The sequence below is a fragment of the Artibeus jamaicensis genome, unplaced genomic scaffold, assembly GCF_021234435.1.
Source record: "Artibeus jamaicensis isolate MK-2021 breed Jamaican fruit bat unplaced genomic scaffold, CSHL_Jam_final contig_384, whole genome shotgun sequence".
NCBI classification, from domain to species: Eukaryota; Metazoa; Chordata; class Mammalia; order Chiroptera; family Phyllostomidae; genus Artibeus; species Artibeus jamaicensis.
Window position 1 is genome coordinate 7,538,273 of NW_026521810.1, and position 27,957 is coordinate 7,566,229.

A 27,957-nucleotide genomic window follows, 5' to 3' on the forward strand; every position below is an offset into this window, starting at 1 on the left:
TCCGTGCCCCCTGGGAGGGAAAGTGGGGCATTCTAGTTTCCAGTGAGTCCTGGGGATCCCCCACCCACCGCCACTGTCGCACCCACAATTCGGCACTACAGTTCCCCTCCTACCCCTTTCCAGGTTTGGGGTGCTGTTGGAATCATCATTTTTGAATAACCCCTGCCAGTAGCTAGCCTCAGTCCCCCGCCCTCCAGCCCCGCCACCGCTGGGGTAGGCCCCGGTGGCCCCGGAAATGCCCTCTGCCCTCCCAGGAGCACGTGGCCTACAATTTTCCTTGCACACAGCATTTTGTGACTTACACGTAAGCTTCAAACACAGCCCCCTTTCCTGTCTTTGCATCAAGGAAATAGGCTGAGTTTCAGAGAAACCCGCTGTGAAGGGAGCTCGAGGCCTTCCGGCTCAGATCCCTGCCCTGCTCGGGTCTGTGCTGCTGCTTCTGCGAGTCCAGGTGAGTGGCCACCCTTCAGCCTGTGCCTCTGCTGGGCCAGCACGGCCACCCCAGGGGGCTCTGGGGTAGCTGGCAGAGGGAGAATAAAATTCCCCTTCAGTGAGAGACCCTGGTGAGGTGGACCTCTTTACGCCTTGCCTGGGCATGTTGGGGTGATTAGCCAGCAGCAGCCTCAAGCTGGGGGCTTAGGCTGTAGAGAAACCCAAGTTGGTTTCTTGGGCCCCAATTCTTCATCTAGAACCCACTGTCCATCAACACTGGGGACCAGAGACATTGCTCCGTCCCAGATGGAGCAGCAACCGGCTACCGTCTGTGGGGGTGCCCTGGGTCTGGTGGAGAGGGACAGAGTCAGGAGGCCACCTGTAAGAACCAGGACGGCTGTCAGATTGGGATGGACGTGTTGGACTGGAGAAGAGAGCAGACATGGTTTGTGGCCTCCCTGAGGAAACCAGCTCCCCTTCCAGAGGCTCAGCCACGCGACAGCATCCTGGGGTCACAGAGATGCCTGTTCAGTCCCTGGCCTCCTGCTGGGTCCGTCAGGGCAGCAACCTTGGTTCCAGGAAGCAGAGAAACCTCCAGAGAAAGGTCTGGCCCCAGGCCCCATGAATACGAGGGTGGCTCAACAGGGCTGTGAACAACAAAACGCTGATGAGTCTCATCCTTCCGGCCACTGTGGGGCAGCTTAGGTTAAAGCGGGACCCAGAGAGACGGGTCCTAGAAGGAGCAAACTGCTTGAATCCTGCTTGGTCACTGTGTGTCCTAGGCAAGTTGCTTGGCCGTTCTGAGCCTCAGTTTGCACATCTGTTACATGCAGATGTTAAGTGTTGGCACCGAGTAGGTGCTTGGCTCCTGACCCTCGGATGAGAGTTTGGGAAAGGAAGGGTCTTGGCAGGAAGGAACAGGGTTCATGTAGTGAGCAACTCAAGGCGATCTTCGCTGTTCTTGTTTCAGCCAGGGAAGCAGGCACACAGTAGGGGCTTAATAAAGCTTTGCCGAGAGATTAGGATCAGGGACTCCAGGGGTGCCTGCCAAAGCTCTTTTCCTGCCAGCGCAGGGCTTCTTTTCCCTTCTCTCCCCACCTGCAGACTCATGCCTGCAGCCTCGGCAGGCACACTGGACAGGCAGGCAGCCAGGCTGGTGTTAAGTGGGCACTCTGGAGCTAGGATGCCTAGATTTGAGTCCTGGCTCTGTCACCTACTGTGTGTGCTGTGTGACCTTGGGCAAGTCACTCCACCTCTGTATGTGTCCGGTCCCAAATTCACAAATCCTTCACTCACAGGGTTCTTGCAAGGATTAGGTGAGTGAATACATCTAGGGTGCTTTGGCACATAGTAGGTGCTATATAGAAATATTGCTCTAGTCGACCCTTGAACAACGTGGGGGTTAAGGGTGTTGATCCTCTGCACAGTCAAAAATTCATGTACAACTTTTGACTCCTCAGTCATCCCTCCGCATTCACCAGGGATTGGTTCCAGGACCCTTGGGGAGGCTCAAGTCCCTTATGTAAGATGGCTCAGGACAGTGCATACAGTCAGCCCTACACATCTGCAGATTCCCAACCGTGAATCAAAATGACCGCTTGCCATTGCGGTTGGTTGAATCCTTGGATGCAAAACCTGGAGATACGGAGGGCCTGCTGTATTGCTATTGAAGAAAATCTGGGTGTAAGTGGACCCACACAGTTCAAACTGGTGCTGGTCCAGTGCCAGCTGTCATTTTAGTGGGCATTACTAGCTCTGGGTGGTCTCAGGCTCTGGACTTCACAGCTCCTGGACTTTCCTGGGGCTGCAACGTGCTGGCCACTCCCTGCCCCACCCACAGCATAGGATTAAGGCCGTGGTTCTCAACCCGAGCCCATCTTGCTTCCTCCCTCCCCTGGGGACATTCTATAATGTCTGGAGACATTTTTCATCCCCACCCGGGTGAGGTTGCCGTGGTTACTGGCATGTAGTACACATAGGCCAGGAACACTGCTTAATGCTCCACAGGGCCCAGGACAGCACCATGCTGTCCCCACAGCTCTGCCGGTCTCTGTTCTCCTGACTCATCTCACTTTTCCCGTCCACAAAGCCTTTTCTCATCTCCCCCTTGCAGAGCTTGACACTCAGAGAGGGAAAGCTCCTTGAGGAGGTCACGCAGAGCTCAAAATCCAGGCAGCAGAGGTTGGGGTGAGGGGAACTGCTCTCAAAAACAGGTGTTGTTCAGTCGCTTAACAGACACTTAGAGGTTCTGCTGGGTGTGAGGACGTGCCCCTGACCCCTCAGGAATCAAATGGGGCTCAAGGCGCAGCCGCCCCTGGGTCGGCCCGAGGTCTGTGGGGACGCGGGAGTCCCTGAGCACTCAGCTCGGAGCCCGGGGTCCTGCCCTCCCACCGAACCACTCGTCCGAGAGCAGTTCCTGTCAGCTGCGGGTGAGAAGAGCCCGGGTTCAGGTCCCAACCGCCATTGCGGGCTGCATGGTTCTGAACCCGATACTGGCCCCTGCGAGTCTGTTTCTTTAGCTGCGGGATGGGAATAGCAATGTCGAGTGAATAGATTTAAGGCGAGGACTGGATGGAGTGGGTAATGCTCGTAGAGGCGCAGTAAAGTCCCCGGCACAGAGGCTGTTGTTACCTGGGAGACAAACATTTACTGGGAGGAAGCAGGGGCTACAGTAGAAAACAAGGCAGCTGCAGGCTCTGCCTTGGGAGCTTGGCCTGGTCAGGGACAGAGGAGCAGACGGACAGGGCTCTTAGGAGCCATCAGGGCTGCCATGTGTGAGGACGGTCCTGGGGGAGCGGAGGAGGTGCCTGGCTCAGCCCCGGGAGGAGCACTTCTGGGAGGAGGGGACGACCGAGGGGCCCTGGAGCATCTGTCTGGCAGGAGCAGGCTGCGGGCACTGCCCCTGGCAGAGAAAACAGCCTGTGCACAGGCTCCTTCCGGTTGGTCCTCTCCTCTCCCACCGCTGCTAGTGGAGGAAGCCTCTAGGTCCACCCTTCCTCCTCCGTCCTGAGGAAGCCCCCCCGCCCCTCATCCTCTCCCGGCTTCCAGGTTCCCTGGACCCGCAGAGGTGCCTCCACCCAACCCCGCAGCCGCATACCTCTGCAAGTACCCTGTGTTGGGTGGCCTCTGTGCACCACAGATACTTATTGGGCATATACTATGTAGCTGGCTGGTGTCGGACAGAAACAAGAAAGGGTGTCCACTTTCACAGCGCTTACTCTCCATCATAAGATATGTCATAACGTATGCCGACAGGTTAAAGGCCGTATGCCAACACATTGACACATCTGTCCCATTTTCGGGGATGAAGAACAATAAAGCTGGGTCAAGGAGAGAAAGAGTTCAGGGAAGGTCTCTTGGAGGAGGGGTGGTATTTATGCAGCACCCGAAGGAAGTGAGGCAAGAGGGACAGGCAGCGCCAAGGCCCCGCGTCTGAGCCATGAGGGGTGATTTGTGATGTGACCTGAACAAGTACCATAAAGAGGCCTATGTGGCTAGTGGGGAAACGCTGAGTACAAGCAGGTGATGGAGCTGATTGTGCAAAGCCTGGGGACCACCACGAGGGTCTGGGCTTTAAGCCTGAGTGAACTGAGGGCCCTGGCAGGCGGTCAGTATTGGTAGAAAAGGACAGAAAGCACAAGGGCAGGGCGGGCCCCTCAGTCCCTCGGTGCCGGCACCTTCGCTGGCCCTGTTTTCCAGGTGGGGTCTGGCGCGCTTAACTCACTGCTCAAAACCACACCTGCTACTACACAGAAGATTCATAATTTCTTGATTAAAATCTGATGCCCTGGGTCAAAAGACACGAAGGAGCCTCTTGCCATCTGTGGCACCATGCCAATTGCTGTCCCTGTGACTTATAATGTAACCAAGGTGGCATTTTGTTGCCTGACAAATGCCTGTGCCACTTCTATCGGTCGGCCCCACCACAGGCCCCACCATGGCCTGTGGACAAAGGAGCAGAAAAAGAGGCTTCAGGGGGGGACGTGGGGTCTTGGGCAGAGGAGCTGGGCTCCCATTTCACCTGTGCTTGGGTGGGGACGTGTCCCGTGTCTGGCTGAGGGCAGCACTCGGAGCCTGAGGGGTTTGCTGGGGCCACTTCCGCCCCCTCCGCAGGTCCAGTTGGATCGACTGCCTCTGCGGCCTGTCTCCCCTCTGAGTTCTCGTGACGGGCATTTAGTCGGGGCTTTCTTGTGTGGAACAGGAGACCTTGATGGCCGTGCTACGTAGCTGTGGGTTAAACAAGCTGAAAAGGGTCCTTGCCTTCAGGTGTCCTCAGAGCCTTTATTGTTTGTTTGTTCATTAGTTTTGATTTTTTAGATTCCATGTATCAGTGAGATCATACGGTATTTGCCTGGCTGTGTCTGACTTATCTCACTTAGCAAAATGCTCTCAAAGACCATCTGTGTTGTTGCAAATGGCAAGGTTCATTCCTTTTTATGGTGAATATTTTATTGTATATCCGTACCACAGCTTCTTTATCCATTTATCAGTGGACACCCAGGTTGCCTGGGTGTTGTAAATAATCTTGGTTATTGTAAATAATGCTGCAGTGAATTAGGGGTGCATATATCTTTTCAAATTAGTGTTTTTGTTTGCTTCAAATAAACACCCAGAAGTGGAATTGCTGGGTCATATAATAGTTCTCTTCTTAATTTTTAAAGACATCTCCATCCTGTTTTCCATAGTGGCTGCATGAGAGCCTTTACTATGCTTTTCAAAACGTATTTGGCCACTTGACCCACCGTTTTTCCTTTGCAGTATGTTTAGGGTCAGGTCTGTCTGGAACAGATATAATTTAACCCAGCCTTTGCCCCATGAGGATGCTTGAGTGGTAGAACTCTCGGCAGATACGTCTGGCCGAGGACCAAAGGTCTCCTCTTCCTTGTCTCGTGGCCCGGGCTGTGAGAGCCAGACAGGAGTCCCAGGGTGTCTTGGTGGACCTGCACACTCCGGGAAGGCAAAGTTAGGATCCCTGGACTCACAAGGAGCACACGTGGTCAAAGAGAGGCTGGTGGAGCCAGCCCTGCAGGACCAGGGAAGAGGCATCTCACCGTGGGTGCACCTCCTGTGGTAGCCGTGGCGTGTGCAGGGACACCGCTCAGGACAGAAGCATCTGGTCCTCCCGCCTTGTGGGAGCACAGGAGGCTGCAGGCTGGACCAGGCCCTCTGAAAGCTGTTGTTGTTTTTGTTGGCAGTGAGATGGGGAAGTTGGGTTAAAACTGAGAATGCACAGGAAACGCTCCTGTCTCAGGGACACCTTGGCCCCTCATCCAAGGTGGCCAGTCGTGGATCACAGCCCTGGACTGAGCCCCAGGGTCAGCCTCTCCCCATCCCCCACTTCTGCAGGAACCCGCCTTTGGCTACCCAGGTTGCACCTGTGGCTACTGTGCTTAGGGGAGGAGCTTCTCAAACTGTGTTGCCAACAGTTTCCTACCACAGCTTCCTGCCTAGAGACAAAATTCTCTACCCCCACCCCTCCCCACGGTTCCTGGACAGGCCCCCATCTTGCTGCCTTGTCCTGTGCCCTTACCCTTTGTGTGGAGTAGCACTGTGAATCTGTGGGGCAGAGCTGCCTGGATTGGGAAAGTGGAAAGGGGTGGGGAGGGCGTACTCAGTGGAGGGCACTGGGCGGGCAAAATATGCAAGTGAATATGAGGGCAGGCTAATAGCACAGCCCTGCTGCAGCAGGGGGTGGGCTGAAGAGTTTAGTTAGAGTCAGTGAAGTAGGCAGAAGGGAGCCGCAGTGGGCTCTTGATCAAGGGAAGCCTTGGGGAGGAATTGCCAGGAAGCTCAGATCATGTGGGAAGCAGACTGGGGTACAACCAACCACAGGCACCATGTGAGTTACGTGTGGATCTCAGGTTTTATTAATAGAAACAGGGGTGGAGATCAAAGGAGGTAACGCAGCACACACCAACCTCAGGAAGAGAGATCTGGACGAGGCAGATGGGTGTGACAGCATGTTCAGCTACAGACAGGATGGCCCAAGTAAGGGGACCAGGGTTGAGGAAGGGGAGAGAGCAGAAACCATAAGAGAGGGCGGAGGCGAGCCTGGGATCTGTGACGTTCAAGCAGGAGCGGGGTCGCTAGTGTCCATCACTCAGGGGATCCAGGGTCCAGGAGGCCACTGAGTGCTTGCCTAGTGCCCTGCCCTCCCGGGGGAGATCAGCTCGAGGGCAGGACGGACTCTGGGGCTGGGTGAGGGGTAGGAGTCTAGGAGGGAGCAGGGATGCAGACCGCCCTCTGTTTCCAGTGGCTGGCATGCTGCACCTTCCAGCTCCTTTATCCCCCTTCAGTTAAAAATATTAAGTTATGATTTCCATACTGTAAAATTCACCCATTCTAATAAAAAATTCTGTGAGATTTGACAAATGCATACAGCTGAGAAACTTCCATCTCAGTCAAGAAATTCCCTCATGCCCCTCCGCAGCCCACCCTCCCCTGGCCCCGCCTCTGGCAGCCGCTGACGTGTTCTCCAACGACAGTCTTTTTTTTTCTTGAAGTTTATTTTTTCCCATTACTATTTAGTATATCTCCCCTCCCTGCAATCACCACACTGTTGTCCATGTCCATGAGTCCTTTTTCCTTTTTGCTCAACCCCTCCACTCCCTAAACTCCCCCTGCCCCGTAGCTGTCAGCCTGCGCTCCATCTGTGAGTCTGTCTCTACTTTGCATGTTAGTTCAGTTTGTTCATTAGATTCCACATATGAGGGAAATCACGGTATTTGTCTTTCTCTGACTGGCTTTTTCACTTAGCATAATGTTCTCCAGGTCCATCCATACTGTTGCAAAGGGCAAAATTTTATCTTTTACAGCCAAGTAGTGTTCCACTGTGTACACATTCCACAGTTGTTTTATCCTCTCTACTGATGGACACTTGGGCTGCTTCCAAATCTTGGCGATTGTAAATAACACTGCAATGAACATAGCAGGGCTTCTGTTCTTTTGAGATATCGTCATGAGTGGAATCAGACAGTCGTAGTTTTTGAACCTGGCTTCTTCACTCAGCGTGATGCCTTTGAGGTTCATCCATGTCGCTGGGTATATGAGCATTTCATTGCATTTGACCGATTGCTGAGCAGTGTCCCAGTGTAGGGTGTACCACCGTTTATTGATTCATTTGCTGAGAAACATCTGAGCTGTTTCTGATTTTGGCAATTGTGAATAGAGCTGCTGTAACAGTCCTGTGTCAGTTTTTGTGTGAATGCACGTTTTGGTTTCTCTAGGTAAACACTAGCTCTCCTGACTCCACTTAAACCCTCTTACAGAATGGTGACCTATGTCTACAGGTGGGTGTTGGGAACTGCTCTGCCTGGTTTCAGGAGTTGTAACTGCCCCCCATGGCTAAGGCTGAGTGAGCGACCTCTGGAATGTGAGCTATTAAGGAGACAAAGCTTGTCTCTGGTAGCAAACGCTGCTTCTGTTTCCTCCCTGCCCCCAAAACATGGTCAGAAGTCCTTGACAGGTAAGACCTCTCAGAGGAGGGGCAACCTAAGCCAGACACGATCACTTGGGAGGCCATCATGGAAAGACTTAGGGGGGGGCTGCAACAAAGAGGGAGTGATGGACCCTCGCCCCCTGGCTATTCTGACATAGCCGGAGTCCCCATTTCCATCTGGGAGAAGCGCTTCCTGGCTCTAATCCACTTAAGCCTAAAAACCTATCATGGGGAAGGCAGTGCATCCCCCTGCCGGCTAGAGAGCGGTCCAGGGTGATCACACACAAGAAAGAATTCCTAAACTCCTGTGAAGTCTGCTTTGCTAAAAGTGCTTTCATTCATATGATAAGGGTCCAAGCAGGAAATGAGTATGTCTCCCCACAGGTCAGGACACAAACGCAGTCCCTGGTTAATCACCTGCCAGTAATCAGGAACCTTTGGGACTTCCAGGAAGCCCCTCCAGCCCGGCTCTCCCAAACCCCGAGTCAGTCTGGTTGCAATGCAAATTTTGGCCCCTCCTCTGGTTGCCCGACCCAGACCTCTCCCTGAAATAATTCCCGTTTCAGTATAGCAGGCCCTCAGATAACGCTGTTTTGTGTTCATGCTGTTTCATTATAATGTTAAAAAGTTTGATTCTTAGCTGGGCTACCCTCTGTGTGGAGGTCGTGCCTTCCCCCCATGGCTGTGTGGGTTTTCTCCAGGGACCCTGGTTTCCTCCCCCACCCCAAAGGTGAGCACCTGAAAGGAGCCAGCGTGTCTACACTGTCCCCGTCCGAGCGGGCGGGTGTGTGTGAATGACCTTCAGACGGCTCCGAGCACCATGGCCCAGAACCGGAAACAGCGAGTTGAAACCGAACTCTCTCACACTTGTTTTTATTCATCTCTCTTAAATGTATGCCTAGCTTACATTTACTTCAATGTTTAATATCAGAAGAGCTTTGAGTCACTACTTAGAAGTTTGGTGGTGTTTTTGTGACCAGACCACATGAACTTGTTGATATCAGCCTACAGGAAAATTGGGTCCTTCTACACCGTTTAACTTAAAGTCACAGTTTCCAAGAACCTATGGATGATTCGAAGTGAGGGCTTGCTGTATCTCCCTCTCAGGCCCAGTACCCATCCTTACTTATCCCCGGACACCCAGGGGAAAAAGGCCACCTTCTTTAATCCATCGAAGCTTTCTTTGTGCCCCTTGCATACATTTGCTTAACCAAGAAAGACACCAAGGACCCTTTCTTGAACACGACCTGCGTGGCCTTGCTGGGTTCACCTTAGTAGAGAAATGACTGGACACTGCAATGGAGAGGGAATTTTTCGTCATTACATTAAAACTCATAAATATACAAAAAATGGAAAGAATTAGTTATATACCCATGAGGCACCCTCTAGATCCTATAATTAACATTTCGCTGTATTCGCTTTATCACATACAGTCAATACCCATTATTACTGGATTCCGTATTTGTGAACTAGCCTGTCACTAAAACTCGTTTGTAACCCCAAACTAGTACCTGAGTCTCTTTCATGGTCATCCGAGAACACAGGCAGAGCAGAATCAACTGACGTGCACATTCCCGCTCAGGTGGAACAAGGTGATACTCTGCCTTCTTGTTTTAGCTTCCTTCTTGGAAGCTAGTGTCCTTCTTGCAGTCTACATGGTGCCACACTTTTGTGCTGCTTGTTGGTGATTTCACTGTTTGACTGGCCCCCAAATGCAGTGCTGAAGTGCTTGTCTAGTGTTCCTAAGTGCAAGAAGGCTGTGAGGTGCCTTACGGGCAAAGTACGTGTTAGATAAACTTACAGCTACAGCGCTGTCGGCTGAGAAGTCCACACTAATGAATCGACATACAAGGTGTCTTTGAACACAAGCACACACACAACAAGGTTATGTACTGATTGGTTAATGAAAATGTGAGTAGAAGCTCAAAGGAGGAACCTGACTTGGACTTGCTCTGGGAGCCACGGTTCAGTATTTGCTCGTGTGGTGTTTGCATGGACTCGCCAGGACGACTGTGAACCCCAAGACTTGACCGCGCCTCTCTACCTGTCCACTCACCCAGCAGTCAACGTTATCTTGGTGTGCCTTTCGAAGCACATTGCAGTCATCAGTACCACCTAAACATTTCGGCACACAGATCATTAACTAGGGTTTAATATTTTATGGCTCTTTTTAGTAGAGGGGTCCAAATACAATAAAATGATAAAATCTTAAGTGCACATTCTCTGAGTTTTAAGGAATTCAGACACCGGTAAATCCAGTGTTTAGCATCATGACATGGCAGCATCACTCCAAAATGAAGGAGGATAATTTTAGGCGATCTGCCTCACTATTTATCTAAATATCATTCATCCCCCACCCCCATATGATATATGATCATACTTCCTGGTCACACTCCTCATTTTGTTTAATGGCTCTCTCAAAGTTTACCTAGGAGTTAAACCCTAATATATTTAACCAGCCCCTGTTGATGGGTATTCAGATTAGCTTCTGCTTTCTAGAAACTTGCCCATGGAGGCAGAGGGGAAAGAGCGAAGGGGGGATTTCTAGTGCTGAGGGGAGGGAGTGGAGAAGCACCGGGAAGGCCCACCGAGTATGGCTCCTCTGATCAGCAAAGCTTGCTCCAGTTTCAGGGCCTTGGCACTTGCTGGTCCCTCTGCTGCTGTGCTGCTCTCCTCCAGGCCGGGTGAGGCTGCTCCCCATCCTTCAGCTGTCGGCTCACAGGAGGTGGCCATCCCAGCAACAGTGGCCTCTCTTCCTCTTAGTGTCACTCTTTATTTCCTTTATGACACTGATCTCATCTGTAATTATTATTTTGTCCCTTTCCTTGTTTATTTGCATCCCCTCCCGCTCAGACTGTTATCTTCAGGAGGGCAAAGGATCGTGGCCAGCACCGGCCTGAAAACACAGTAGCAATTCAGCGTGTTTGGGGAATGAATGAATGGTTCCAGGTGCTGGTGTGTGGGGGCCAGTGGGGTTGTCTGGGCACTCCACACAAGGTCTCTGAAAGGTCAGGGGAAAGTCTGGGACTACCTGATCTGGGAGCACCAGGCTGGGGCTCCTCTCCAAGTTGATAATGGCACAAAGAAGGCTCCACGCGATGGGCCCGGATGCCCCTCAGTGTGGCCTCTCTCTCTCACTATCTCTGAGCCCATGGACGGAGCTCAGGAAGCGAACCCGAGACCCTGACGTGGCTCGAATCCCTCTTGAACCCGCAGGGTCTGGCGAGGTGCACGAGGCGCGCAAAGCGCAATCCGCAGGAGGCAGCGGCCGCGATGCCGGACCCCGCGGCACACCTGCCCTTCTTCTACGGAAGCATCTCGCGCGCGGAGGCCGAGGATCACTTGAAGCTGGCGGGCATGGCCGACGGCCTCTTCCTTCTGCGCCAGTGCCTGCGCTCGCTGGGGGGCTACGTGCTCTCCCTGGTGTACGACTTGCGCTTCCATCACTTCCCCATCGAGCGCCAGCTCAACGGCACCTACGCCATCGCCGGCGGGAAGGCGCACTGTGGGCCGGCTGAGCTCTGCGAGTTCTACTCGCGCGACCCAGACGGTCTGCCCTGCAACCTGCGCAAGCCGTGCAACCGGCCGTCGGGGCTGGAGCCGCAGCCCGGGGTCTTCGACAGCCTGCGCGACGCCATGGTGCGAGACTACGTGCGCCAGACATGGAAGCTGGAGGTGAGAGCGCAGGGGAGGTGGGAGCGCCGGGGACGGCGAGGCGGCGGGCCTGGGGCTGGCCGAGGGGGGTGGGCCCTGGGGCCCAGGAAGCAACGATCCGCTCCGCCGACCTGTGCCTTGCGGCACTGCAACTGATTTGGAAGCTGGAGGAAAGGCTAACAACGACAATAAAGGACTTTATTCTTGGATTCCGTTGACATGCTGTTTCCATGAGACAGAGAGGGGCCCTGGCTGGGGGCAAGATTTGGGAGTAGGCCTCTGAGGTAGGGGCCCAAACTTGCAGAAAGAAAGGTAGCGGTTGCCCTAGGCCAGGGATAGGGCAAGGCTTGGGCCAGGCTGGGCGTGGGATTTGAGAGGATGGTGGGAGCTGAGCCCTGAGGTAGGGTGGTTAGTAGGGCGGGTGGCCATGGTCTTTGCTCCCCTGCTTTACGTCAAGGTGCTTGACTGACTACCAGTATCAGAACTTCAAGCCAGAGATGAGCCTGGAGCTAGCCGCTAGGCGGGTTCTGGGCTCGGCTCTGGATGGGCGGGGCCTAGATGGATGGGGAGTGTGGCAGTCGGTCTACAGCTTGAAGGACTTACCCCAGGTGCCCCTTGCACCAGGTGGGCACGGGAGCGGTCTCATGGATAGGGCCGTGGGGAGGGTCCAGGAGATGGAATAGGGTTCCTGTGGCTGCACACTTGACGTCACTTTTAAGTGTCCTTGGCCCTTTCTTCCCCAGGGTGAGGCCTTGGAGCAGGCCATCATCAGCCAGGCGCCCCAAGTGGAGAAGCTCATCGCCACCACAGCTCACGAGCGGATGCCCTGGTACCACAGCAGCCTGACGCGGGAAGAGGCCGAGCGCAAACTCTATTCAGGCTCGCAGACCGACGGCAAGTTCCTGTATGTGGGGACTGGGCCTGGGGCTTGGGGGCAGGTCTCAGTGTGCAAGTGAACCAGGAGGGGTGTGCCTGTACTTCAGGTGAGAGTGGGTGGTGTGTTTCTGAGTGTGCAAAGGGCCTTCCCATGGGAGAGAAGCAGCAGTGTTTAGGACCCACAGCTCATAGCCTTGAACGGAGTCCAAAGTCCACTACTTACCAGCTGGGACGCTTGGCAAGTAGGATGGTTTCTGCTTCATTCTACAAATATTTACTGAATACTTGCTATGTGCCAGACACTGTTTTGGGCACTGAGAACATGGCAGTGAACAAAACAGACACAAATCCCTCCTTGTCCTTGTGTAGCAGAAAGAAAAAAAGATGAATCAATAAAACACAAAGTTTGTCAGGTGGTGAGGAGAGGGTTGAGATTAGGTGGCCAGAAGTGGCTTTTCCTATTGGGTGGCTTTTCAGGGAAGAACCGAAAGAGGTGAGAAGTGAGCGTGCAGCTCTCTGGGAGAAGGGCGTTCTTGGCAATTGGGAATGGGAAGTACCTAGAACAGGAGGTAGGCTCTTGGCAAGATCAAGAAACAGTGAAGCAGCTGCTGTGCTGGGAGCTGAGCGAGGGCTGGAGCAGGAGGAGCTAAGGGGAGGAAGAGGTGACTGCCTCTGACGGCCCCGTGGATGAGAGTGGTACCTCCCCAAGGGGCTGTTAGAAGAATTGCATGAATTAATATGTGTAGAGTAAAAGTATAGTATCTGGCGTATAGTAAAAATGCAATGAATGTAAGTTTTTATTACATGTGGGTGAATGCATGTGTCTGCCTGTGTCTGAGTTACAGCTGAGCCATGTGGCTGTTTGTGAGTTTGTTATTATGAAAGAATCTCTAAAGCTCGTTATATAACCCTCCAAGTGTCTGAGAGCCCTGCTGGCACTATTGCTTTCTGGTCCAGACACAGGTCTCCTTGTATAACAGATGTTACCCAGATGTCAGCCGAGGTCACTCTGGCCTCAGGATCTAGAGAAACGCAGTGCTTGCCTCTTTCCTGTGGCCTCGGAAAGTCCTGTGCCCTCCTCAAAATGTCTTTGAATTCCAGGGCCTCTGTTCTCGCAGCCTGGGTTCCCGCATGGCTGAGTCCCAGCTCCCGTCCACCTCTCCCAGGGCTGTGCCTACAGATGCCCTCAGTTCCTGTCTAAACACAGGATAAAATTGGAGTAAAGTTTCTAAGACTGCTGAGAGAATTCTTGAATGCATGTTACAGATGATGCTTAGAAGCAAGGAAGCCTTTTAAATGACCTAATGTAGGACTGTTTTTCTAAGAGGGTAAACTTAGCCTTGTATTTGTATCACGTAGCTTTTGATATGTAACAGACTGCCCCAAGAGTTACTAGCTCAAAACAACATTTTTTTTTACTTGCCACACTTGTGTGAGTCAGCTGAGCCATTCTCCTGTGGGTCAGCTGGGCTGGGCCTGTATAGGTTGGGATGGCCATGCTCGTATGTCTGGCTGTGGGCCGCATGTCCCCTGAGTGATGGGGACGCACTGGCTGCAGTGCTGCCATTGTCCAGGAGGCCAGCCCGGGCTTATTCAGTGGTGGTGGTTGCAGAGTTCCTAAGAATAGGCACAGAGGGCACGTGAAAATACACAAGCACTTTTTAAGCCTCCACTTGTGTAATGCTACTGATGTCCTGTTAGTCAAAGCAAGTTAAGTGGCCAAAACCAGAGTCATTATGGGAAAAGGGACTGCCCACAGGAGGAATTAAGGCAGCCAGTTTTGCCAGGTCCATCATAGGACTGGAACCAGGAGATCATAATGGAGGTGGTGGGCCTCTCGAACGTGGGTGTTTGGGGCTCCTTCTTTCATTCTGGGCTGTAAACTTGAGGGCAGAGCCTGCACTGGGTGCTTCCAGGGGGCTCCATCTTCTAGTACATAGTGAGGGCTGGTAGTGGTCCAGATATTACTTGTCTTCATCCAGATGCTGCAAACTTCCCATCTCAGGTGTGATGCTCGCTAAGACATCACCCACATGTGGTCACATGATTCGCATACATTCCTATCTCGCTCATGCACACATTCGCTCGGGTGCCAGAGTGTCTGGGGCTCCCTCCCAGCTGGACACAACCAGAGGAGGTTGTGTGACTCTCCTGTTGCTGTAGCTGATTCTTCCTCCTTGCCTCTTCTTTCTCCTTTATGACATGTAATTTCCCCTTTCTTAGTTTTTACAGTCTAGATTTCCTTCCCTGGTTTCATTGCAGGTTCCTAACTCAGCTTTTTATCACCTCAGTTTTTGCCTCCCTTTGGTCTTGGTTTTTGTTTTCTCTTCTCTCCTCCCCCTCTTCCCTTCCTGTGTCCCACATACAAACAACTACTCCACCATTCCAGTGGTGTTAAAAGCACACCCCAGACTGCCTAAGAGCCCTCTGAAAGTGTCAGAGAATTCTAGGGGAGGGAGGAGGTGGAAGAATTGAGTAGAGGGTGGAGCAGGTGGCTACTGAGCTCCCACCCCAGCTCAGCTTTGACCTGTTCATATTTTAAGCTTTTATGGAAGATGTTTGACAAAGAATTCCATTGCCAAAGGAACAGTTTGCAAAGTTTTTTACATTAACACAGGAAAGTTTATGATAAGCTTAGAGTTAACCCATTTATTGAGATAAGAGGAATCTCAGAGAACAAGGGCCAATGGCTTCAAGGAGCTGGTGCTTTGGATATCAAGCTGGTATGAAGGCTCAGAGGCAAGTTCTGGCCACAGGCGGTGAGGCAGCAGGAGGTAAGATCTGGGTACGGTGTAGAGACTGAGGCTGGTGCTGGGTTCAGAAGCAATTGGAGCAGTGACATGATGAGGGACAGTGACTCATGCTGGAAAAATGTCAAGAGACAGAAGCTGTGACAGTGAGCCACATTGCTGGAAAGTTAGGCAAGGGGTGCTTTGGATGGAAACTGTTGTAGATTCTTCTTGTGGTTCCTATAGTCGCTAACTGCTTTCTCAGTGTGTAGATAGTTAGGGGCCAAAGGTCAAAGCTGTAGGTAGGCACCGAACCTCACACACGGCAGCAGTGGGAGGAACATCTCTGGTAGGTCGTGAGGCCTGGGACATGCCCAGACCTGGTCTAGTTCTGAGATCAGGGTGCAGGGTGTGTAGAAAGACCCATACCAGTCAGGTCTGCAGTTAAGACTGGGGCCATGCAAGAGCTATTGAAGAATGGATGGAGGCCCTGGCCAGGTAGCTCAGTTGGTTAGAACATTGTCCCACTATGCCAGCATTGTAGGTTTGATCCCCGACGAGGGCACAAACAAGAATCAATGAATCTCCCTGACTAGTGTGGCTCAGTTGATCAGGCATGGAAGTTTCCTGCAAAGTGAAACGTTGCTGGTTCAGTTCTAGTCAGGGCACATGCCTGGGTTGCGGGTTTGGTCCCGGTCAGGGCACGTTCAAAAGGCAACTGACTGATGTTTCTCTCTGACATCAATGTTTCTTTCCTTCTCCCTTCTCCTCTCTCTAAAAATAAAATAAATAAAACCTTAAAAGAATCAACCAATGAATGCATAAATAAAGTGAACAACAAATTGATGTTTCTCTCTCTCTCTCTGAATTCAGTAAATAAAAAATAAAAAATGGAGGCCTGGATGGTGTGGCTCAGTGGATTGAGCACTGGCCTGAAAATTGAGGGGTCCTTGGTTTGATTCCCAGTCAGGGCACATGCATGGATTGCAGGCCAGGTCCCCGGTTGGGGGCGTGTGAGGAGCAACCGATAGATGTTTCTTGCACATTGATGTTTCTGTCCCTCTCTTTCTCCCTCCCTTCCTCCTCTCTCTAAAAACTGAATAAATAAAATCTTTAATAAAATAGATGGCTGTTTGCTGCCAAAGCTTGCTGCCTTTCTGCATAATTCCAGCACTTGTGGTACTGGTTGATTCTATGTGTAAACAAACTTGACGTCTGGGAAGGGCCTTCAGGAGCATATGATAAGGTGTTAGGTGGTTCCTAACCCCTTCAGGATCATGCTGTCTTTGGGACTCTTACTGAAGCCAGAGCCTCTCACAGGCACCTCCCCAGTGCAGTCAGGTCTGTCTGCATGTGCGGGTGTGTGTGGATGGATGGGTTCTCACTGCACCAAGGCACCATCTTTGAGAGGCTCGATTCCCATTCGTAGTCACAGAAGATACATTTATCTTGGCAAATTTATAGCAGGGAACAATCAAGCGTCTCTTTCTGTCAAAGGTCTGTTTGTTATAATAACTGGCAGGTCTGTTTTGATAACAGTGACTCATTCTAGTTTGTACAAAAGTGTCCCGTGACCTAGCCACAGAATTGTTCTTACCTTTGTTGCTTCATGTAGAAATGACTTTTTCTCCCCAAGAAAATGGTCCTAAGTCTACCATGTGTGGCCAAGTGTTCCCTCCAGACAGCTGAGTGTCACTGTGGATAGCTGTGGATGGTTGAGTGTCCCCTGTAATGGGTTCGGTGTCCCCTTGTGGATGGCTGAGTGTCCACTTGTGGAAGACCAAGTGTCCAGACAAGTGTCCCACCACAGAGGAGCAGGCATCCCTCTGGCTAAGTGTCCAGCTGTGCGGCTGAGTATTTGGTCATGCAAGGTTGAGTGTCTGCTGCTGGAGGCCCGATACTTCCTTGTGAATGGTCACATGTCTGTCCTTGGATGACTTTTTCTCTGCTCCCTGACCCCTGTGCCCCACTGGCCTGGAGATGACTAGTAGGCCTGGAAGTTGAGTGGGGCCTGACTGGCCTCAGCTGCCCCAGTCCCAGCTGCTTCTCCCTGAGGCTCCGTGGGGCCACCAGGGTGTGTACGTGTGGAAACTGGGGCCCAGCTGGGGGGGCACCACAACACAGGCCCAGGTGGTGATTTTTCCTCCTTGTCCCCGCCAGGCTGAGGCCCCGGAAAGAGCAAGGCACGTATGCACTGTCTCTGATCTATGGGAAAACCGTGTACCACTACCTCATCAGCCAGGACAAGGCTGGGAAATACTGCATACCAGAGGGCACCAAGTTTGACACACTCTGGCAGGTGAGCCACCCGCCCACTCTGTTGTGGGGGAGACACAGGGCGAGGTGCTCAGGCTCCCCGGGGGGAAAGGAGTGGGGCCCTGACGGCCCCTCCCGCTGTAGCTGGTGGAGTACCTGAAGCTGAAGGCCGATGGGCTCATCTACTCTCTGAAGGAGGCCTGCCCCAACACCAGCGCCAGTGCAGGTGAGCTGGGCAGCGGGGGTAGGGGGAGCCAGAGAGACTCTCCCTCACTCCCTTACCGTCCTCTCTGTTCCCTCAGGGGTCGCTGCTCCCACACTACCAGCCCACCCATCCACGTTCACCAATGTGAGTCAGCTGGCATCTCAGAGTTGGGGCCTCAGGGACAGAGCTGGTGGGTGGGCCATGGTCCTGTCCCCAGGGTGAGGCTAGGGTGGAGGTGCGGTTGCGTGGTACGGGGGACTCTTCCTGGGAATCCTCAGAGGCTCTGGGCCTCATGAGAGGTGCTGGTACCCTCAGCTTGGGCCCCACTGACTCTTGCTGACCTCATGACCTTTAGACTCAGAGACAGAAGGACACCCTCAACCCAGATGGATACACCCCTGAACCAGGTGAGCTGGCAGAAGTGGAGATGTGTGGTGGGTTTTGTGCCAGGCTGATGGCATGGTCCCTGGCTGGCTCTGGGTGTGTTCAGGGAGGCACACGGGCCTGGCCTGGCCATTGGCAGTTGGCTTGGTTGGCCCTGTGCACATATTGTGCCTACAGACATCTGCACAGGGGCACACTCATCACACCTCTCTGTGTGCATGTACATGGGTGTGCAGACATGCATGGGAGAACACATGCCTGTACCTGGGATGCTCAGGGCACAGACACACATTTGTTACGCACCTACTATGTGCCAGTTACACTCCAAGCTCACTGTGCATAGGAGCTGGTTAGATCCTCCTGACATGCCACAGGAGATAGTCACAGTAATACTTCTCATTCTGTAGGTGAAGAAGGACAGTCACTTTCTAAGGTCAGGCAGCCAGGCAGTAGTAGAGCAGGACTGGAGCCCGGGCAGGTAGGCTCTGGAGGCCACATTCCTAAAATATCTTGCTGCCGATGCTGTTGTGTTTGATGTGTGGACGAAGCCTGTTCACATGTGTGCCCAGAGAACATACATGGTTGTGTGTGCACGCAGAGGCTCGCCTCTGGAGCCCTTGTAACCATGGCTGCATGGTGCCCATGGACACATGGTCAGGCACAGACCTAGGTGCATGCATGTTAATGCACACACAGGTACAGATGTGCACATTCCAGCTGGCACACTATTAGTTACTTGTACATACATGCTTGCCCCCCCAAGAAACATTACTGGGAGTGTACATGGGTACATATGCATGGATACATAGGGGCACACATGGTTACATGTGCAAAGCGATGCACATACCTTTAGCGTCTACTTGGATGTGGCTTCCCGGTGCACCCACAGATGGGACCAGGAGTGCACCTGTGTGTGCAATGCACACACACACACTCATGTGCCTGTACATGCTCTAGGAGGTTCACCCCTGTCCAGGACATGTGCCTTATGGGTACCAAGGTTCTCTGCCCTCCCATCCCCCTGCTCTCTCCCTCCTCTCGACCTGGGAGTGCACTTCTGTGTGTGTGCCCAGCACGCCTAGCACCCCTGGAGAAACCACGGCCGATGCCCATGGACACAAGCGTGTATGAGAGCCCCTACAGTGACCCTGAAGAGCTCAAGGACAAGAAGCTCTTCCTGAAGCGTGACAGCCTCCTCATGGCTGACATTGAACTTGGTTGCGGCAACTTCGGCTCAGTGCGCCAGGGTGTCTACCGTATGCGCAAGTATGGCCGTCCCTGAGGCTGTAGTGGGGGGACCACTGGGTGAAGAGCCAGGATGTGATGTCAGTTTGCTTGGGAAACAAACCTGGGACAGGAAATTGCTAGAGGATTTTACCTGAGAGGGAGTAAGGGAAACAGCTTGGGGCAGGGGAGGCTGGGCTGGGTTGCGGTTGCTAATCTCAGAGGCGTCAGCCAATTCCAGGGGTGTCATAGAGGGGCCCCTGAACCCCTGCATCCACCCGTCGTTGAATGCAGGCTACCCAGGAGAGAGTGTAACTTTGAATGAAACTGCCCTTTTTCAGTGAGGGGCTGTTCTGGGGGAGGGGCCTGGCTGTGCTCTGCCCCAGCGGACACTCCTGGTAGCTGGGGGACTGAGTGCATGGGTCCTGAAGGGAGGTCTGGGTGGCAGACCCCAGAACCCTTTCTACAAGGCCAGGGAGCAGGAGGCAGGGCGGGGCACGCAGGCCGAGCAGGCCTGCGCCGGCTCACGTGTGTACCTCCCTTGTGGGTGTGCATTGTGGCAGGAAGCAGATTGACGTGGCCATCAAGGTGTTGAAGCATGGTACAGAGAAGGCAGACAAGGATGAGATGATGCGTGAGGCGCAGATCATGCACCAGCTGGACAACCCCTACATCGTGCGGCTCATCGGCGTCTGCCAGGCTGAGGCTCTCATGCTTGTGATGGAGATGGCGGGCGGAGGGCCCCTGCACAAGTTCCTGGTCGGGAAGAAGTGAGCCCTGGGCTGCGGGGCCGTTGGGACTGGGGGCTTATCCTGTCCACTGGGTGTGCTGCGCCCAGGAGTGTGCGCACACTCTGCATGTTCATCAACACACTCACACCTACCCCCCGTAGGCCCCGACCTGCACACTTTCGCACCCCAGCACAGAGTCTGACCTCCCGGCCGATGACTATTGAGACCCCAGGCAGGTCTCTATTTGTCTGGGCCTCAGTTTCCTCATTTACACCACAGTGGTGATTTACCTCAAGGGGTCCTTGTGGGGATCAGATGAGTTGCTCTTCGTATTGTAAAGTGCTCAGGATGTGGCTGGCACAACTTGTAAGAGATTTCTAAGTACTAGCACTGGGTATTGTAAAGACTGTCACTCCAGCTTTCTTGGCCAAAGTCATGACCCATGTGAAATTAAGTTGATTGTCTCTGACCTAAAGCAGGATCAGCAAACTGCAGCCCATGGCTTACTTTTGTCTTGCATGGTTTTGCATTTTTAAAAAAGATTTAATTAATTTATTTTTAGAGAGAGGGGAAAGGAAGGAGAAAGTCAGGGAGAGAAACACCAATGTGTGGTTGCTTCTTGTGTGCCCCCCACTGGGGACCTGGCCTGTAACCCAGGCACATGCTCTGACTGGAAGTCGAACTAGCGACCCTTTGGTTCACAGGCTGGCACTCAATCCACTGAGCCACACCAGCCAGGGCTGTTTTGCACTTTTAAAGTGTTGTAAAAGAAAACAAAAACACAAAAATTTGTGGTGGAGAACACATGCAGTCTGCAAAGGCCCCGAGGTGCACTGAGCCTGGTGTGGTGGAGGAGCTGATGTGGGCGGGAAGGTGACAGTGTTGCAGCACCCTGTGGGTGCAGCGGGGACTTGGATTTTGACCCTTAGTGAGGCAGAAAAGCTGTGAGGCCATGAGCAGATGAGGAGGACTGACTCCTTCTGGGGAGGCCACACTGTGGGGGGTGAGGACCGAGGTGAGGACTGTTCTGGTCCAGTGAGTGATGATGCAGGCTGGGCCAGGGTGGCAGAAGCCAGCAGGGGAGAAGCAGGAGGGCCCCGGGGGGATTCTGAAGGCAGAGCTGCCAGGCTGTGCTGATGGATTGGATATTGGGTTGTGAGGAAGGGCTGAGGGTGAGGCTTCCGGCCTGAACAGATGAGAGGATGGAGCTGCTGGCGGGGAGGCAGGAGCCACCGCATGTGTCTGTGTGTGTATATACAACCTTGAGCTTGGCTTCATCCTTACAATCTTTGAGATGCCTGTGAAACCCCCCTGAAGGTACATGGCAGATGCAGGCAAATGATAAGACTGGGAATCACAGTACGTGGGTGAAATTTAAAGCCTGGACCCTGCACGAGGGCAGAGGCTTTGTGTGCTCACCGCTCCGTCCTCAGCCTCATGCCTGGCACACAACAGATGCTTCATGAGCATGAACACATGCCCGGCTGGGTTGGAGACATGGGCTTGGGTCATTTGGGCTGTCCCCTCCTCGCTGACCCTGCCTTCCCCTGCACCCCAGGGAGGAGATTCCCGTCAGCAATGTGGCAGAGCTGCTGCACCAGGTGTCCATGGGGATGAGGTACCTGGAAGAGAAGAACTTTGTGCATCGTGACCTGGCAGCCCGCAACGTCCTGCTGGTCAACCGGCACTATGCCAAGATCAGCGACTTTGGCCTCTCCAAGGCACTGGGTGCTGATGATAGCTACTACACAGTGAGACCCACCCCTTTGGTGCCCGGGTGGGTAGGTGGGTCGGGGCGGGTTCCCAGGCCCTGACGCAGCAGTATCTCCCCTTCCCAGGCCCGCTCAGCAGGGAAGTGGCCACTCAAGTGGTACGCGCCTGAATGCATCAACTTCCGAAAATTCTCCAGTCGCAGTGACGTCTGGAGCTATGGGGTCACTATGTGGGAGGCCTTCTCCTACGGCCAGAAGCCCTACAAGGCAGGCGTGGGCAGAGGCGGGCAGCTGGCTGGGTGTGAAGGTAGGGAGGGTGGGGGCCCTGGTTACTCACATGTGCACTTGGCTCTGGCTCAAGCAGAAGATGAAGGGCCCCGAGGTCATGGCCTTCATCGAGCAGGGCAAGCGGATGGAGTGCCCACCAGAGTGTCCGCCTGAAATGTATGCACTTATGAACGACTGCTGGATCTACAAGTGAGTGTCAGCGGGTGGGAGGGGATCCAGCTGAACTGACCCAGCCTGGGCCTGGGGCAAAAGGGCTTGGTGCCCAATCCCTCAGTCCAGCAAAACTTCCTGGTGTCATCCTGCCCAGAGCTCACCAGTTCACGGTCTCTCCAACACTCAGCATCTTTAGTTCTGTGTCTGTGCTCAACTTTCTAACACACTCGCCCCACAATGCTCCAGGGGGCCAGCACCCCAACACCCTATCTGTAGACCCCCAGCGCTCCAGCATCTAAAACCTCAGTCCCCCAGCAACCAACACGCAACACATCGACTGCGCGAACCTCAAACAAGTTAGTAGCCTGTCACCCAAGATATGGTACCAATTTTCAGGCATTGGATAATACTCCAGCATCTAAGTCCTCAGTTCTCCACCAGCCAACACTCAATACCTAATCACCCAAACAGGCCAACACCAAGTACGCAACACTAATTACATTCAAACCCCAAGTCTGTCTGGTCAAATCGTAATAGTAGAACACCCCAACTCCTGACACGTCAACATCCCAACTTCCCATCAGACAGCAGGCAGCACCGGCCCAAACAAGCTACCCCTGCACTGGTGATGCACGTACGTCCACTCCAGCTCTGGTCCCTTTCCTAGCCTGCCCGACATCCGTTCCTCCTCTGGCCAACACCCATGACCTTGACACCCAGACACCCAAGCAACCGAATCAATAGACACCCTATTTATGATAAATAACACATGATCAGCCTTCCCTACGCAAACATTTGTTAACCCATCTCCATGAGGAAATACGTAATACACCAATAGCCCCAAGCCCAAAGAGGCTAGCATCTCACACCCCAACACAAGGCATGGGTATTCCACACACAGCAGCACTACTACCCCAGCTCCCCACTGGCCAGACCAGCCTCTGCACCCTGGCCTTCTTGTCCATCGTGGGCAGCATACTGACACCCACAGGAGGCCTCCCCGAGCACCCAGACCCCTGACAACCCGGGGCACATTCCACACTCAGTGTTTCAGCACTCGATAGCCCAGCTCCCGTGGTCACTCGCTGTCCGCCCAATGCTCCCTGAGTCTTCACCAGTTAGCACTCAGCATCCTGTCTGTCTGCAGCCCTTCTTCTATTAAGCAACCCTAAATTCTGGTCTCTCATACCAGGGAGACCTTTCCATTCCCCAATACTCCATCATCCCAATAGTCCCAAGATGTCTGAGCCCCCTACATGTGCACCTCCAGCTGAACTTGGGTTCTGGCTGTGTGGTCAGTAGCTTAGATCTGCCCCACTCCCCACAGGTGGGAGGATCGTCCAGATTTCCTGGCTGTGGAGCAGCGCATGCGGACCTACTACTACAGCTTGGCGAGCAAGGCTGAGGGCCCCCCGGAGTGTGGGAAGGGGGCCGAGGCCGCCTGTGCCTGAGCACCAGCCTACCCAGGAGCCCCTACGCCCCAGCTTTTCCCTGGTACCTTCAGTCCCATCCCAGGCCCTGCAGTCTGGCTGGGCCAGCTCATTTCCTCTTCCAACCAGCTGGGCTGTGAAGCAATAGCTGAGGCCTCAGGCCCACACGGGTCTAGCATTCCCTAGAACCTGGGAATCTGTTCTTTCTGGCTGGGAATATGTGCTGGGGTGCCTTGAGCTGAGGGGTGTTGCTTACAACAAAGACCCCCCCCCACTCCGGCCCTGAAGGGGAAGGCTCTGGGAGTCTTCAGGTGGCAAGACCCAGTCATTGGAATAAATTCAGCTTCTCTCTTCTTTGAAATGCCTCATCTTTTTGGGGGTGAGGGTGGGACCATAAAGGGGTTGACAGGAAGTGTCTGAAACAACTTTTCCTGTGTGGGGCTGGCTTTCCCACTTCTCTTCCTTGGGAATGTCTTCATTAGAGTGAGGGGCTGTGGCAGATTGGGGAAGCCAGCGCAGGTGAGTGGGAGCGGGGCTGAGGGGCTGCGTGCACTGCCGAGCCTCAGCTTCCCTGGCTTTGTGATTGCGTGGTAGCATTACCTGGAGAGACTTTAACCCATGCTGACGCCCACCCCTCGGCACTGCTGCATTTTAAAGAGTCTTCAGGCGACTCTGCCGCCCAGCACCCTGCTCAGCTGTCCCACCTTTCTTCCCGGGCCAGGCAGTCATAGTTGGAGTTTTCATCACCTGGTGCCCCACGTTCCAGCTCAGTCCCACTCAGAAGACCTGTCTCCAAACGTTCGTTGCCTCAGTTTCCCCACAGAACCCAACACGTGGGGTGAAATGGAGCCAGATTCCTGCATTTCTTTCCCAAACCAGCTCCCCTTCCTCAGCTGTGACTGCCCCCATCCCCAGGCCCCAGCCAGTGCCTCCTTCTCTTGGCTTGGCCCCCAGAGTGACTGGCCCAAGGGTGGCACCGGACCCACTCAGCACCCAGGAAAGGCAAGGAGCTGTGGCTTCTGGGAAGACAGTTTGTCTCCCTGTTTGTGGAGCTGTCGGGGAGGACCGGGGGCTTCGGCGCTGTGAGGGGCGGGAGGCCCAGGTGGGTGGCACTCGAGGAGGCCGCTGAGCCTCTGTGACCTGCGAGCGCATGACAGCCAGGAAGGCAACACTGAGATTAACTTGGGGGCAGATCTTGTAATTTCACCATTTACTGTTGGGTTTTAATACTTGATACGTAAGGTCCATATGAGCATATTTTTAAATTTTTAATTCCCCATGGAAGCGAATCCAGAGAACCACAGTTGGAACCACTGTCGACTCCAGACACATGCAGACTCTGAGCTATGTGTGCGCATTTGGAGAGTAAGTTGGTAAAGGTTTGGAATTTTCCGAGGGTCTCTGAGCCCTGCCAGACGGTATCTTCCTGCATCTAGATTTAAAACAGACAAGGAGAGCACAGAGATTCTAAAGCTAAAGACACGAATTCAAATCGCTCCCGTTTTTGTCATTCTCTGTTGTGTGGAATGTGAGCACCTGGACCCCTTCCCAAGCCCCAGCTCCCCCTCCCACCCCGTAGGAATGTGACGAAAGCTCTCTGTGCACGTGGACTGTGGGACTTTGGGGACCTGGCCAGCTCCTCGGTCAAGGAATGGCCAAAGAGAAACCTCTCAGATGTGAGCCCGGATTGTAAACAGCTGGCATTTTGACCTCGCACAGCTTGCATGTCCACTCCGCATACCCTGTCCGCTTCGTCTCCGTGCTCTGCGTGGGGCAGCCTGTGCTGGGAAGACCGGTGCTGCGGACACTCCCCTGCAGGCTACCCCGGTGAGCGCTTAAATCCTAGTGAATTTACGTCTTTCGCAGCCAGTCCTCAGGCTTATTTCTTTGGAATCAGCACGTAATACAAGTAATATGCTGAGGCCTTCTCGGATCTCGGCTCTTTGCATAACGCTGTGACCATTTGGAGATTTTGTGTTTAAAATGTAAACCAATGAAGCCTCACAAAACACGAGATATAACAGCTTTAGTTGGAAAATGCACATTAGTTCATACGCGAACCATAATACTGAATTTAAATAACACCATTAAAATGCGAACGCTGTTTTTGACATTGTGTTTTTAAACTAATGAACAAATCAAGAAAAAAACTACATCAATGATAAAGTTTTGTGGCTTCCCAAATTCTGTTAGCAGATAGGTCAGTTTTATTAAATTCATTGTTAGTTACGAGACAATTCACATTATTACAATACATAAAGAATTATATCATAAGAGAAGTAAATTTTCACCCCTGCATTTATTTTATAGTTATCATTAATTATTTCATTTTATTGTTCTTGCTGAAAGTTATTTTATTGAAAGGAGGTTTTAAAAGTGATCCACTCTGGGTGTCAAATACACTGGGAATACTAAGTGTTGCACAGTAAATGTTGAACTAACAAAAGAGGGTGACCACCAGGTGTAGCTACCACCAGGTGCCGCTGTTCCTCAGACCAAGGTCACTCAGTCCCTCTCTTTGGCCCTCGTCTCCCGCCGTGTTTCTGGGTGTCTCTCCCACCTGGAGCACGATTCCAGCGAGGCTCCCTGGTCTCCGGCTCCCCTACCCTGTCCCCATTCACCCCAATCCATTCACCGCAGAAACACTTGCAGGATCTTCCCCAACAGCGGCTTCGAACCCCTTCTCGGGTTCCCCACTCATCTCCCACCTGCCCCCCAAGCTGCATCTGCTCTCGTCCCCGGGTCTTCTTCACAGGACTGAATGACAGTCCCAGGGCCACGCGGCCCTCTCTGAAAAGGCCCTGTTGTTTTCAGTCCTTACACAACCACCAGCCGGGTGGGGGGCTCGGTGTGGCCTGGGCGGTGCTGGTGAACTGAGGTGAAAATACAGCTTTACAACCTCATCCTGAGGTTTTCATATATTTTCTCAAGGCAGGTATTTTAGGGGAGGTCTCAGGGGAGGATCTCAACAGAATATTCATCAGCTTTCCAAGTGTGTTCCTCATTATGCTGATTCATCAAAATGAGCACATAGAAGGATCAGGGGTCAATCTCCGGTCAGCTTTACCTCTGTCTTGGATTTGTCTGGCTCTAGCTGTTTTTTTTTGTTTATTTATTTGGTTAGTTATTTATTTCCCTGATTTCATCTCTTCTTGAATATGGCTGGCAACAATTGGGTCCCTGTTATTTGTCTTCCTGACTGGGGTGATGTAAGCTACTTGTTCTCTGGCTGGGGAGGAGAGGGAAACCCTCCGCTCTGAGTGCCTTTGGTTAGAGAAGAGAAGCTCTTGCAACTTATAGGCTGCCTGCTAATTGCTCAGCTGTTTGTTTCACGGTTTGCCTCAGTTTCCCCATCCCACTTGCCACGGAACTTTCCTAGCTTTCTGTTAACCTGCCTCATCACCATCGACACCTCTCCTTCCCTGGCCCACCAGACGTCCTGATTTCACTCAGACGTGCATTGAGCACTTGCTGTATGTGTGCTTTGGCTGAAGCAGGTGCCTGGGAACCCCAGGCCCTGCCAGGGGAAGGAGGAGGGACCACCTGTCCCCAAAGGCTGGTCCTGGGAATGTGATCATGGGTGGGGCACAGGGGCTCCATGTTGTGCCCCAGGGACTCCGTGATGAGGCTGCTCCCCTTAAACTTTGTGGTCGAGTCTGAGGGGGCCTTGGGTGGGCCCTGGGTATGTGGGGTTGAGGAGGCCTCAGCCCTAGACCCTGGGTTGGGGGGTGGGACTCTTCCCTGGGGACAGAGAGGGTCCTGGACAGGAGAGGGAGCACCCACGCTGGTAAGAGTGTGGGAGAGTGTTCCAGGCGGAGGGAATGGCCTGCTCAAAGGCCCTGAGGCGGGGCTGTGTCCAGTGGGTTGCGGCACAGCGAGGTGACCAGTGCGGCTGTGCAGAGTGAGTGAGGGGCAAGTGGGAGAAGTGGGGGCAGAGTGTGCAGGAGGTTTTGGCTTTTACTCCGAGTGAAGTGGGAACCCCTGGGGTGGGCGCATGCAGGGCTCCGGGCACATGGCAGTGCACGTTGCACACGTGGCCCCTGAGAGAAGCCTCCTGCCGTGGCAGAAGTAGCGTTGGTCGAGCCCAGACTGGACCCATTCTCCATTCCTGTGCTAGAAGCTCCTCCCTCTGAGGTTGGCGAGTGGCGGCCAGAAGTTCCACCAGCTAAAGGAGAGAAACAAGGCCAAGCGAAGGGTCCGGGGAACTTCTCTTCTGCGGAGGGGTGGCTGTGCCCTTCCTTCCTTCTCCCCTCAGCCTGGACACTGTTGTTCAGTGTCCCACAGGGCCCCCAGAAGGGGTGTCCCTCTCTGGTGCACAGGTGGGAGTTCCCTGCGGGCAGGCTGTCTCTGTCATCTGCTGCCTGCCCCTGGCTTCCGGGCAGAAACTCACCGAGACCAGGCCTGGGCTGAACCCTTCAGACACTTCCTCCATGTTGATCCCCCCA

At 53.4% G+C, this 27,957-nt stretch overlaps 1 protein-coding gene across 2 annotated transcripts; it reads left to right on the plus strand.

Moving 5' to 3' along the window:
• The first annotated feature begins 328 nt into the window (after positions 1 to 328).
• Positions 329 to 23,866, plus strand: LOC119056005 (tyrosine-protein kinase ZAP-70). Of its 2 annotated transcripts, XM_037154323.2 has the most exons (13): positions 329 to 451; positions 11,087 to 11,545; positions 12,268 to 12,428; positions 17,290 to 17,428; positions 17,530 to 17,611; positions 17,688 to 17,734; positions 17,946 to 17,997; positions 19,048 to 19,240; positions 19,762 to 19,968; positions 21,488 to 21,680; positions 21,768 to 21,908; positions 22,006 to 22,118; positions 23,410 to 23,866. In XM_037154323.2, the coding sequence occupies exons 2-13, from the start codon at positions 11,144 to 11,146 to the stop codon at positions 23,531 to 23,533; spliced, it is 1,854 nt and encodes a 617-aa protein (XP_037010218.2). In that variant the 5' UTR covers positions 329 to 451; positions 11,087 to 11,143; the 3' UTR covers positions 23,534 to 23,866. The 2 variants fall into 2 exon arrangements, with proteins under 2 accessions (XP_037010218.2, XP_053520651.1); XM_053664676.1 differs by lacking the exons at positions 329 to 451; positions 11,087 to 11,545 and having other exon boundaries at positions 12,274 to 12,418.
• The last annotated feature ends 4,091 nt before the right edge of the window (positions 23,867 to 27,957 follow it).